The 14,032-nt window shown below is 38.5% G+C and overlaps 1 protein-coding gene across 1 annotated transcript; it reads left to right on the top strand.

The window, feature by feature from the left end:
* The first annotated feature begins 2,475 nt into the window (after positions 1–2,475).
* On the top strand, positions 2,476–4,343 carry LOC308101803 (uncharacterized protein). The gene is made up of 5 exons (XM_080451283.1): positions 2,476–2,563; positions 2,666–3,178; positions 3,358–3,465; positions 3,971–4,008; positions 4,162–4,343. The coding sequence occupies exons 1-5, from the start codon at positions 2,506–2,508 to the stop codon at positions 4,270–4,272; spliced, it is 828 nt and encodes a 275-aa protein (XP_080307409.1). The 5' UTR covers positions 2,476–2,505; the 3' UTR covers positions 4,273–4,343.
* Positions 4,344–14,032: the final 9,689 nt, after the last annotated feature.

Raw genomic sequence — 14,032 nt, 5'->3', positions numbered from 1 at the left:
ACACACCGTCATCAGCGCTCCCTGGCTGGTCCACCATCCACGAAGCAGCACGGCACAGTCGCCATTGAACCAACAGGAGCTGAACACAGCAGCTCCGCATTTGTTTTACAGTCTATGGTCCACATGCGAGGCTATACGACAGGTGGGGGGGGCTATCCCACCGTCCCACCATCAGATGCCATCAATGAAATTCTCCCGCACCCAACACTAAACCAAGCAGACACAAGCAAGCCAGCTACTGATGGCTGTGTACGGTATATAGGCTATGTATGTGTGTGTATATATATATATATAGATAGATATAGATATACCATATATGGGGGCGGGGTGGTTGAGGGTAGGCCATTTGCATGCAGAACATCTCCCTCTTTTTCACAGCCTAATGTTGACATGTTGTAAATTACAGTACAGTAGGCCTGCCACTCATCCACCTCATACCTCATGCAAGTCCATGTCATGCCACTAGGTGTCGCTGACAGGCTTTCTGATAATACCTATACTGCCCTACAAAGACTTAGAGCAGGAAACCTGTGCCAAGAATCAAACTGACATAAATGGCTTTAAAGTGTTTCAAATGGCAGGCCAAATAGGGTATACAGTATATGTGTCATATTGCACATTAATGTATTCAAGAGGTATATTGTATAGTTTATCCCCTGAAATCATGATGGCTGATTTGACTTTGAGACAAACAAATACTGTAATATCGACCTAAAATGTAGTTACTGCACTCAGGATTTTTAGCCTCTCTGTAATGATCTCTCTCTCTCTCTCTAGGTCATCCTCGGACGAGCTCTCCATCAACACCTCCATGCAATCATCTTCATCCTCCATACATCTGGTGAGGATCTAATGATGAGCTAATGTGAGCTTTGTGTGCTGACATTGATAACGTTGCCTATGGCGAGCTTGGCCTCATGGTTTGCTGTGATTGGTCTACTTTTGTGGGGACAGAGATACAAATCTTGTTATATAGACACCTGACCCCTTCATTAACAACTTGAATGCCACACAGCACAGGACTATCTGCAACAGACCCAGACACAGGATGGCAAACTGAACTATATGTGCCACATCACTACACAAGCATGTCGTACATGGTCCCTGATACAAATAGCCTAAATAAAAAAGTAAGAACAAACAAACAAACAAACAAAAATAAGAAAGAAAGAAAGAAAAAGGCTAATGCTCCTGCAGTGCAGTCAACTAACTATTAGTTTAATAAGTATAGAGGGTTTACGTGATTAAACCTGCTGAGGAGATGAAGATCATTGCTGATGTGGAGATGGAGGTTGTTATCCTGACAGCATGATGACATTGAAAAATGATCTAATCTCCTCTCTGTAAGCCGTCACATAAATATCTATAATCAGGCCAATTAACTGTCAAAAATACACAAAATACAACATTGTGTGTGTGTGTGTGTGTGTGTGTGTGTGTGTGTGTGTGTGCGTGCGTCGTGCGTGCGTGCGTGCGTGCGTGCGTGCGTGCGTGCGTGCGTGCGTGCGTGCGTGCGTGCGTGCGTGCGTGCGTGCGTGCGTGCGTGCGTGCGTGCGTGCGTGCGTGTGTATCTTGTCCTTTTTAATTAAAGGCATTGTACTGATGAAATGTAATATTATTGTTGTTACTATCCTACCCCACACCGCATCAACATTACAAGCTTCAGATATCACCCCGTGCTGAAACTTAACCAAAGTAATTGATATCAGCCACTTGATTTTCATAGAGAAGAGAGCTAGAAAGCTTGTGTCATCTATCTCATTCAGTGGAGGAAAACGTCCACATACAGTAGCACACTGAAACAGTCCAGTACTACTGGGTATTATACTGCTATAGCATAACTATTTCCTCCACATAGCACACTGAAACAGTACAGTACTGGACATTATACTGCTATGGCGTAACTAGTTCCTCCACATAGCACACTGAAACAGTACCTGCTATGTTGTATTGGACATTATATTATTATACAGCTTAACTCACATTATTGTTGTTGAAAGCTGAATGAAAATGAATTGATACAGTATATGAAGTTGTCACATAGGCATTGGTTCTTATTATGTCCTATTGTTCTTATATTGTACCATGTCACTGCACAAAGAAAGTTAAAATGTTGTGTCAATTTGTACATTTATTATACAAGTTGACTGAAATATTCTGTCTTGCCTAAATGTGTCAGGGTTAGGTAAAATCGAGAGAAGAATTATGGTGGCTAGGTGAATTAATGTTTCCTTTAAGATGGTATAGACAATATTATTATACACACTTCAGGTTAGCCACCAAGGCCTTGGACATTAGGGGAGTGGATGGTGCTGCAGCACCCCTGGTGGATAGTAGAGGATCTGCACATTATAAGAGCCCCCCCCCCCGAGCCCCCAAAACTACCACCCCCACCCCTGTGTCATCCCCTCAGTGACAGTTTGCCCAATCACACACAGCCACACACACCTCTTAAGATGTGATCAACCGTTGTAAACTCTTTCCCCTCAAAAGACAAACCTGAAGATGATGGCAGCATCAAAGACCGCCCTGCGTCTAATGTGTCTACTTCTATGGAAAGAAGGTAAAAAAGAAACTAACACACATTACTTTTTTTTTACAAACAGCTAAAATAAACATACAAAATAAATTACTTTATTATATATTTGTATATTTCTTTTTCCAGTTCATTTTGCTCAGCTATCAGTGCTACAACAGCAGTTTATAACGGCTGATGCTGGGGACAACGTGACTTTGCTCTGCTTTGATCACGATAACTTCAAGTGCTACTACTGGTACAAGCAAAGCTTTGGAGATAAACCTGAGCAGATATTGTCCCGGACCAGGTACAATGTAAAGACTGTTATATCTGAGAAATTTAAGAATGTTCCCCGTTACTCCGTCGTCTCAGGAGAAGGAATAAATCATCTCAATATCTCGGATGTGCAATTGTCAGACTCTGCAATGTATTACTGTGGGGTGCAGATTCATACTGACATTCAGTTTAAAGAGGGCATCATGCTCCATGTTAAGAGTTCATCGTCCAGCATCCAAGCGATTCTCCAGCAGCCTCCAGAGAAGTCAGTCCATTCAGGAGACTCTCTGAAGTGTACCGTCCAAACGGCTGGTACTTACGCTGTGGCTTCATGTGGGGAGATACTGTCTGGAAATGTGACTAGGCCGGATGTTGGGGGTATAGGTAAAATGACTTAATTGTATTTTCAGTACCTACAGGATACTATTTCAACTATACTACTATTGGCTTATAACAAAGTAATATATACTTTTGCAAGTATGCCTGGTTTAGTGAGCGGGCAGCCTTACAAATGAAATAAAGACATGTAAAAATAGATATTTACTGGTGCTAATTCTCTACAGACAAAGCAAAGATTTTCCTGGGCCTGGCACTGGTCATTTGCATCATCCTGGTTATCGTCCTGTCTTCCATCATCTACATGTTGAAATGGGGAACATGTATTCATAGTGGTAAGTGTTTTATCCAAAGCGTTTTGATGTTGGGGGGGGGGGGGGGGTATTGCAACACTGGTTCTATAGAGCACTGTTTCCCAAACGGTGGGTCGGGACCCATTTGTGGGTCGCAGATGCATTTTTATGGGTCGCTGGTACCGTAAAATGTCCTTATTTTTTTGTTTTCCACTTATTTTTTTAATTAATATTTTTTCAAAACATTTTCCAAAAAATCCCCCCAAAATTAGCAATACTTAATAAATTAAATGCATATTCAAACATTTTTCAATAGAATTTCATAAATGAATGAAAGAAAATCTAAGAAATTCCATAAATTAGAAAAGGCTTTGGGTTCGGTTTAAAACTAAGTAGTCAAAATAGTTGATCTACCAGCTCACAAAGCTGCATTGTGAGCTTGTAGATCTGCTATTTTATTTTACTTGAGCTAAAAGGTTTGGGAACCACTGTTATAGAGCAGTCAGGAAAGGTTAATAACATTATGTATACTATATTTGCTTTTCAGGACATTCATTTGGTTCCTCCATGACTGCTAACACAGGGGTAGGTGTTTTCTTAATTTATTTATATTTTATTTTATTTTATACCTAATTTATCTTTTAAAGCTTTCCCATGGCCACAAAGCCCACACCAGGTTCTTGTTCCTCTGATCGTGATTTGTTGTTCTTTTTTCTTCTTTTTTAATACGAGAACCAGAATGAAGACAGGCTCCATTATGCTGCTGTGAGTTTCAGCAAGAAGAGCAGACCAAGACCACAGAGAAACAGCATGGAGAGAGAGACTGTGTATTCTGGAGTTAGGCAATAGAACAGATATCTTCTGTCCACTGCTATCTACTCTGTGTGGGGCTAGGCACCCATACACTTATGTATGGGTTCACGCACACAATAAATCATATTATACAGTAGCTTGTGAGCAAATGTGCTTGATTTGTAAGTTTAAATGATACATGCAATAGCAATTAATAAATTGCTTTAACAAAACTTTGGATTACATTTTTCTAATTGATGTCCTCCCACACCAAGACACATGTTAGGGACATGTCAGGGCCTTAGAGCTGGTGCTCCGAGCTGGTCCCTGGGTTCTGCTCTGTGGCTGCCACTGCCAGCGCTGGCTTAATGCAAGGACATTAAATGCTGCAGCACTGGGTATTGAGGGGGGGGGGTGGCATCAAACAGCAGGGCAAAAGTTAAAATCTTCCGCTGCAAAAGTCGCAGATACAGCGTGGACAAGAACAAAATAACAGCCTTACACTCTCACATGTCTATACAGTAAATACTTTGTTCTGATCATAAATGTCGATGCAGTTTGCACCTTTCAAGCTTGAGCCTCTGAAAGTTTCTGTTCTCGCTTCAATGTGGTCACAGTTGTTTACTTTCCATTGGTGGAAACTAAAGCACAGCGAGGACAGGAAGACTGGTCTGCAGCCACAGGGGCTCAGCATCCTACTGAGTATAGCAGAGACAATACAGTATATATGTTCACATGTCCTACTTTTTATATGGTAAATGATCATCATGGTAGTGTTACAGCACTGTGGTGTGTTATCAATGTAGAAATTATGAATCCTATTAAAGCTTTTTAAAAAACAAAAACAATACAACAAACCATATAGAGTATACAACAAACCATATACAGTATATCTGCACTGTTTATGTATGTGTGGTATGTGTGGTGTATACACACAATGTTTCACCTCACATAGGAGGCCTCGTCAGGTCCTATTGATCTTTGTTCATCTTAACTGTGTATGCCTTTCACTGCTTTCTAGCAGGAAGCATGCTATCAGAATCATCTAATCATCACTTTTATATTAATAGATCATCATGCAAAATCTGTGATAAACCACTAAATTTGCAATTACACTGTGAATTATGAACTCACTAGTCATCATTTGATGTTTATTTTATAGATTAGAGCTTTTGGATTATTTATTATAGCTTTGGAAAGATTTGTGAATTTTGAACAACACATGAATTTGAGGTTTTGATTCTTGACGAAGTGGATTTTCCTGATTAAATGCCTTACAGCAGTGGTTCCCAAACTTTTTAGCTCAAGACCCAAAAGATAAATTAGACATTTGCCCGGAGCCCAAAATAGTGAAAATAGCAGCACAACTCACAACACGTCACTTCGCGCCGCGTTGTGAGCTTGTAGATCAGCCATTTTCATTACTTCTTAAACATTTGTTTTCTAATTTATGGAATTTATTTTATTTATTTATTTCTATTTATTCATGAAATTCTTTTGAAAAATCATTGAATTTGTTTATAATTATATAGTTTTTTTATGTTTTGAAATAATAATTAACGACCCATAAAAATGTGTTCGCGACCCACAAATGGGTCCCGACGCACTGTTTGGGAAACAGTGCCTTACAGTGTAAAGGCATTGAAAGTTAAGCCCTTAGATCAGAGAACCATTATGACTTCAGGCTGTCCCTCCGTCACTTCACACTAGACAGGAAGTAGATGTACAAGTTATCATAGGTGGTGAGTATCGCCACATCTGTGTCAAGCGTGTCAAGCATCTAACCTCTCACCACAATGCAAAGAATGTATGTAGAGACCACCCACATGGAAAACAGTATTTAGGTCACATTATAGTGCCTTATTCTTCTGCTCTGTACAGCTCTATACAGTGTTATTAACAGTGCCTTACTGTGAGGTATATAATTTACGTTGAAAGAAAAATTATATTACTTGTATGTTTGTCACAGATACAATGCATGCAACAGAGTTGTTTTGATCCAAAGAAGCTGGGGTCAAATAGGTACGTCATGTCATGTAGGCCCTATTGGTTATTCAGATCAAATGACCAGGAACAGGTATAAGGGTAACCCAATTGTAAAAGGACACACATTGCTATGTAACCGGATGTTATGATCTAGACCGGCAGGTTGAGAGGCACGGTCGGTAATAGAGCAACTAAAAAGATTTAATTCAGGTTGCACTAACAATTCAAAGTAACAAGTTAGGCACACAACATGTCCCACTAACTTTCTATCCCAAATGATTATGAAAAATATTTTGATAAGTAATTAACATATGGCTCCAATGAAGATAATTTGAGCACAAATGTGTTAAGTTTGGAAATACATCTTTGAGAGGAGATTCCCCCCCCCCCTTCTTAATTCAGCACGTTAGAGAGTACAATTACAAAATATGGATATGTTTTGATTATTTAAAATAAAAGTAACAAATTATAACCATGTAGTTATTGTCATTATTATCTGTGTATAAGGAAGAGCAAAGAAACTCAGAGGGCCTTATCGAGTGGCTCCTTTAAGAAGATTATGATATGAAGATATATAGAAAATGCTAAATAGCAGAAAATCTTGATGGACCATTTTAAAGGGCAAGACCACTTTGGTAGAGGTTTGGGTTGTGTAGTTACCTTTCCATGATGTAACTCCAAAGGTGGGCAAGAAATAAAAGATAATTGCTCCATTGATTAGAAATTGATAATTCAAAATATGCTCCTCATTGACTTACATTGTATGGTAAAACAGCTCTCAAAGTCACTCTTTTAGCACATAAACGAACGCAAACAAAGTTGATTCAGACAATATAGAACATCACCAAACCCAGTATGTTTTTTTTTTTAAATAAAAATGTCAACTTCCTGTTGATTTTGTCATTTTTAATAAGTAGAAAACCTGGACTGGATTCGCGGATCCGGATCAAGATCTTCAAATAGTAAAATCAACAGGAAGTTGACATTTTTATTAAAAAAAACTAACAGTACTGGGTTTGGTGATGCTCTATATTGCCTGAATCAGTACAATGTAAGTCAATGAGGAGCATTTTTTTAATTATCAATTTCTAATCAATGGAGCAATTATTTTTGATTTCTTGCCCACCTTTGGGGTTACATCATGGCAAGGTAACTACGCAACCCAAACCTCTACCAAAGTGGTCTTACCCTTTAAGGAAATGGATGCAAAGAAAGGCCCACGGTATCCAGGGAAAAATACCTTTTGTTAGAGTAGAAATATGTTAAATATATCCTCCTTTGATCAACCCTGTCAACCGATCTGTGTCATAGCCTATGCTCATGCCATTGTAGCTTAAAGGGTTAGTTCACCCAAAAAAATACTTATTTCTATCGATTACACACCCCATGGAGACTTGAATTTATGGAGATTTTTTTTGTTTTTGTCGCATTCCTAAACCAATAATATGATGACCGACGGAAAGATGCTAATGTGTCCGGTAGGAGACTCAAAGTTGACACTTTGAGTCTCCTACCGGAGAGACCGCCAGACATCAAATTATTGGCTTACGGATGCGACAAAAACAAAACAATCTCCATGAATTCAAGTCTCCATGGGGTGTGTAATCGATAGAAAAAAGGTCATTTTGGGGGTGAACTATCCCTTTAACAATATTCTCTGAGGTTTCACTGTACTGTAGTGTACTGGCATACAATACAGACAAGCAGCAAAATTACACTATCCTACAGAGTGGAGCTGCTGATATGCTGGAAAGTGAGGGACATGTGTTCGCGACCCACAAATGGGTCCCGACGCACTGTTTGGGAAACAGTGCCTTACAGTGTAAAGGCATTGAAAGTTAAGCCCTTAGATCAGAGAACCATTATGACTTCAGGCTGTCCCTCCGTCACTTCACACTAGACAGGAAGTAGATGTACAAGTTATCATAGGTGGTGAGTATCGCCACATCTGTGTCAAGCGTGTCAAGCATCTAACCTCTCACCACAATGCAAAGAATGTATGTAGAGACCACCCACATGGAAAACAGTATTTAGGTCACATTATAGTGCCTTATTCTTCTGCTCTGTACAGCTCTATACAGTGTTATTAACAGTGCCTTACTGTGAGGTATATAATTTACGTTGAAAGAAAAATTATATTACTTGTATGTTTGTCACAGATACAATGCATGCAACAGAGTTGTTTTGATCCAAAGAAGCTGGGGTCAAATAGGTACGTCATGTCATGTAGGCCCTATTGGTTATTCAGATCAAATGACCAGGAACAGGTATAAGGGTAACCCAATTGTAAAAGGACACACATTGCTATGTAACCGGATGTTATGATCTAGACCGGCAGGTTGAGAGGCACGGTCGGTAATAGAGCAACTAAAAAGATTTAATTCAGGTTGCACTAACAATTCAAAGTAACAAGTTAGGCACACAACATGTCCCACTAACTTTCTATCCCAAATGATTATGAAAAATATTTTGATAAGTAATTAACATATGGCTCCAATGAAGATAATTTGAGCACAAATGTGTTAAGTTTGGAAATACATCTTTGAGAGGAGATTCCCCCCCCCCCCTTCTTAATTCAGCACGTTAGAGAGTACAATTACAAAATATGGATATGTTTTGATTATTTAAAATAAAAGTAACAAATTATAACCATGTAGTTATTGTCATTATTATCTGTGTATAAGGAAGAGCAAAGAAACTCAGAGGGCCTTATCGAGTGGCTCCTTTAAGAAGATTATGATATGAAGATATATAGAAAATGCTAAATAGCAGAAAATCTTGATGGACCATTTTAAAGGGCAAGACCACTTTGGTAGAGGTTTGGGTTGTGTAGTTACCTTTCCATGATGTAACTCCAAAGGTGGGCAAGAAATAAAAGATAATTGCTCCATTGATTAGAAATTGATAATTCAAAATATGCTCCTCATTGACTTACATTGTATGGTAAAACAGCTCTCAAAGTCACTCTTTTAGCACATAAACGAACGCAAACAAAGTTGATTCAGACAATATAGAACATCACCAAACCCAGTATGTTTTTTTTTTTAAATAAAAATGTCAACTTCCTGTTGATTTTGTCATTTTTAATAAGTAGAAAACCTGGACTGGATTCGCGGATCCGGATCAAGATCTTCAAATAGTAAAATCAACAGGAAGTTGACATTTTTATTAAAAAAAACTAACAGTACTGGGTTTGGTGATGCTCTATATTGCCTGAATCAGTACAATGTAAGTCAATGAGGAGCATTTTTTTAATTATCAATTTCTAATCAATGGAGCAATTATTTTTGATTTCTTGCCCACCTTTGGGGTTACATCATGGCAAGGTAACTACGCAACCCAAACCTCTACCAAAGTGGTCTTACCCTTTAAGGAAATGGATGCAAAGAAAGGCCCACGGTATCCAGGGAAAAATACCTTTTGTTAGAGTAGAAATATGTTAAATATATCCTCCTTTGATCAACCCTGTCAACCGATCTGTGTCATAGCCTATGCTCATGCCATTGTAGCTTAAAGGGTTAGTTCACCCAAAAAAATACTTATTTCTATCGATTACACACCCCATGGAGACTTGAATTTATGGAGATTTTTTTTGTTTTTGTCGCATTCCTAAACCAATAATATGATGACCGACGGAAAGATGCTAATGTGTCCGGTAGGAGACTCAAAGTTGACACTTTGAGTCTCCTACCGGAGAGACCGCCAGACATCAAATTATTGGCTTACGGATGCGACAAAAACAAAACAATCTCCATGAATTCAAGTCTCCATGGGGTGTGTAATCGATAGAAAAAAGGTCATTTTGGGGGTGAACTATCCCTTTAACAATATTCTCTGAGGTTTCACTGTACTGTAGTGTACTGGCATACAATACAGACAAGCAGCAAAATTACACTATCCTACAGAGTGGAGCTGCTGATATGCTGGAAAGTGAGGGACATGTTAGCTTTCTATCACTGGAACACTTTTCAACTCAGGTTGAAAAATGTTCCAGTGATGAACCGAAGGTAGCTGGAACAGACCTGAGATTGTTCCTCCCACATGGAAAAAACTGTATTTAGATCACATTCCTCTCTCTACAACTGGTCATTACTGGACTACCTCTGTAGTCCAGTGGTGGAAAGTAACTAGGTACATTTACTCAAGTACTGTACTTAAGTGCAATTTTGAGGTATTTTTACTTTACTGGAGTATTTCCAATTTTCTGTACTTTTGCTTGGAGTAAAATATTTGCCTCTGAGATGTAGTGGACTACATCTCAGAGGCAAATATTTTACTCCACTACAATTATATTAAAACTTTAGTTACTAGTTACTTTGTAGATTTTGATTATTATTATTACAAAACATACAGTAATGCCCTATATACATTTCAGCCATTTGAAAATAGCCGATCTACAAGCGCACAATGCGTCACGATGCAACACATTGTGAGCTTGTAGATCTGCTATTTTCAAAAGATTTGTATACATTTGAAAACTTGTGATATGGGACATTCTGCATAATGAGTACTTTCTACTTTTGGTACTTTCGTACTTGTATTTCTACATTACCGTAGGCTATTGATACTTTTACTTACTTTAAAATGTGAGTATTTTTTCCACCACTGCTGTAAGTCCAGTAATGACCACAGTGAATCAGGACCTCTGTTTAAAGTCTCATCTGAAGTTGTCATAATTACAGCACAAGGTCCCTATCAATCACAGGGAAGCCTGCCCCCTACTGGACCAACAACACAACTTCCAGCAGCAACTTGGCTTGCCCTAGCCATGGATCACACTACGCTCATCCGTCACGAGCGTCATGGCTGAACTTCAACCTGGTTTTTGCACTTTCTCCGTTCAGATTTCAAATAGAAAGAGCTTACCCCATGGCCACGGATGTTACAATTCTACTTGGGCCCACATAAGTACCCGTATCTTCCGTATTGTTCAATAAAACGCATTTTAATCCGATTGGTAGCCATTTTCTCCGAATTTTCTCATATGCTTTCAACTACGCGACCCTATCGGTTGGTAGGTGGATTGCACTCTGATACATTATAACTATATTAAAAATTAAAAACTAGATTAAAATGATTTATATTGAACAATATAGAGGATACCGGTACGTATACTCACCCGAAGTTAATTGTAACATCCATGGCCATGGGGTAAGCACTTTATATTTGAAATGTGATCGTTTATGTAGATGTACAGGCTCTAAATGGAGAAAGTGCAAAAACAGGTTGAAGTTTCGTCATGACATGACTGTCATGCTATGACAGTCGTGTTTCAGGGCTAGGTTGGCTGCTGGCTGATTCTGTAGCGTCCGAGGCTGTAAGGCATAGGTGTGTAGGCTTTAGACTCTCTTTATAAGGACAGAAACCAAATAACTTCTCTCTTTGGAGCGCCAGCAGACCTTCTCCATTTATTTCACACACAAGACGGAAACCCCGTCAGAACTACAACACAGTCGCACAGTTTACGTCATCACCCTGTGTCCCCTCTCAGCATGATCAATGCGCCTACTTTTCTATTTACATGTATGCAGTGGTGGAAAAAGTACTCACATTGTTACTTTACTTAAGTAAAAAAAAAAATCAATACTGCAATGTAGAAATACTCTGTAAGTAGAAGTCAAAATGTACTTTCAAATGCATAACATGTGTAAAAAATATTTTGAAAATTGCAGATCTATAAGCTCACAATGCATCGCAATGCATTGTGAGCTTGTAGATCTGCTATTTTAAAATGGCCAAAATTTATATAGGGCTGAAGTGGGTAATGTATGTTTTGTAATAATAATCAATAATAATCACCTAGTAACCTTGCGTCACCAGTCTTTCCACCTAACTAACTAGCCTAACTAAAGTTTTCATAATTAATTAATTAATTAAATTAACACTACTACAATTAATAATTGTAGTAGTGTTTCCATTTCTGCTAATTACTTGTACTCCATATTTGTGACGCCAGTTTTGTGGTTTGACAAACCGACATGTTGGGGTATGGAGGATTATCTATGCAGGAATGAATGAAAGTCCACTAGGGGGCACAATCATACAAGAGAAACCCTTGATTGAAACCAGTAGAAAGTCCAACTCTTGGTGCCATTGATACCAGTATTGTTGTAAACAGAGTGACAAACATTTTGTTGTTGTTATAAAAACATTTTGTATAATTTAATAGACCAGTGGTCTATTTTACAGCAGCTAATCTTTTCAGGTCTCTTCAAGTCAATGTTATTAGCTCTACTGACCTCCAGTCAGTTTTAGTCAGAGGATAGGCTATATTATTAGTATAAATGAGTGAATGTGCATGAAAAATGGAAAATCTTAAATCTCATCAGTGTTTTAGCTAGTTGTCCAGCAGTGTGAGGGTTCAGGAGAAATCTTGTCAAAATATATTGTGCACACACGCGCACACGCACGCGCGCACACACACACACACACACACACACACACACACACACACACACACACACACACACACACACAGCTGGGGGACATGTCTGTACTTGTCATACATATTGTATGTTAATGGTGTGTATGTGACTGTGTGTGTGTCATACATACTCTATATGGTCGCTGTTGGGCAGAAACCTCTTATCTCCATATTTAAACTGTTGGTGTTTTTCCGTAAATTAATGCCCTTCTTGATCATACTGCAGTGTCACACAAAAGGATAAAAAATAGCAGATCTGCAAGCTCATTTTGAGCTTGTAGATCTGCTTGTAGATCTTTTTTTTAATGTATTTATTATTTGAATTTGAAAGTATAGAGGAATATGTAACCAAACATGTTTCTTTCTTGTGTCTGTCTGTCTTTTAACCAATCACATCCAATTGGGCAGGTCCGGAGTGACTCAAATAAATTACTCTAATCAACAAGGGACAGCTGAAATGGGAATACAAATCAGACTTTATCTAAAGAATTGGGGTATTTGCAAAGTTGCAGACACGTTTAAAAATACATACATTGGCCCCTTCCTATCCTTTTTAGGAATTTGGACAGAAAATACATATTTCTTTGGGGGGGGGGGGGGGGGTATTAATTGAGGTCATTCCACATAACTGCAGCAGTCAGAATATAAAAATGATTATTTTCCCATAGCCTACTGCTTTTAAATCTACATGGAACTAAGTCTGTGGAGCTACCCTCTGGTGGAGTAGCGATGAACATCCCTAAACCTGGGAAAGTAATTACATAAATATTTGGGAGCCTCATTGTTTACAATCCTGTGAACCGTACACATTTTCATGAGTGAAACTCTCTCCTCCACTCTGAGCCAAAAGAGGCTACTGAAATGGGTTGGGATGAGATGAGTTCTGGAATGAATCAACCTTTATTTTGAAAGGTCTGCAATTTCTTTTTTAGGATCATAGGGATGCTATTAAACCAGGATGTGTAGGCATAATCAAAATGACATCCACTGCCAGGATTTTCAATGCTTCTGCTTCTGTCAAAAAATCTGAATATTCTTGCCAAAAACCTTACTAATAGATAATTATCTGTTATAGTTTCTGCTCCTCGTAAAATATAGTTTGTTTCTGTTTGCTTTTTCTATTCTTCAAACCATTTCGAACTTGAAGCCCTGGTTTTTACATTTGGGGCTAGGTATTTCCCAGATTTAAAATCCTTCATACGACATATCACTCTGTTTAATCAGCAGAAATAATTGACTGTACTGTTTGGCACTTGCATTTTACACATACAGTAGGCCTACTGTATATATGTATTATTTATGAACTGATCTCAGAATAACAGTAATGTAGATAGCTGGTAAGTGTTCTTGTTTAATTGCATTCCTACCAAACCCACATTACCAGTATGTTGTCTAGTGCAAGAGAAA

Source organism: Gymnoscopelus braueri, assembly GCF_963280865.1.
Source record: "Gymnoscopelus braueri genome assembly, chromosome: 15".
In the NCBI taxonomy this organism is placed as follows: Eukaryota; Metazoa; Chordata; class Actinopteri; order Myctophiformes; family Myctophidae; genus Gymnoscopelus; species Gymnoscopelus braueri.
The sequence above is the reverse complement of the archived record's forward strand: the minus strand, read 5'-3'. Positions and strand labels throughout refer to the sequence as shown.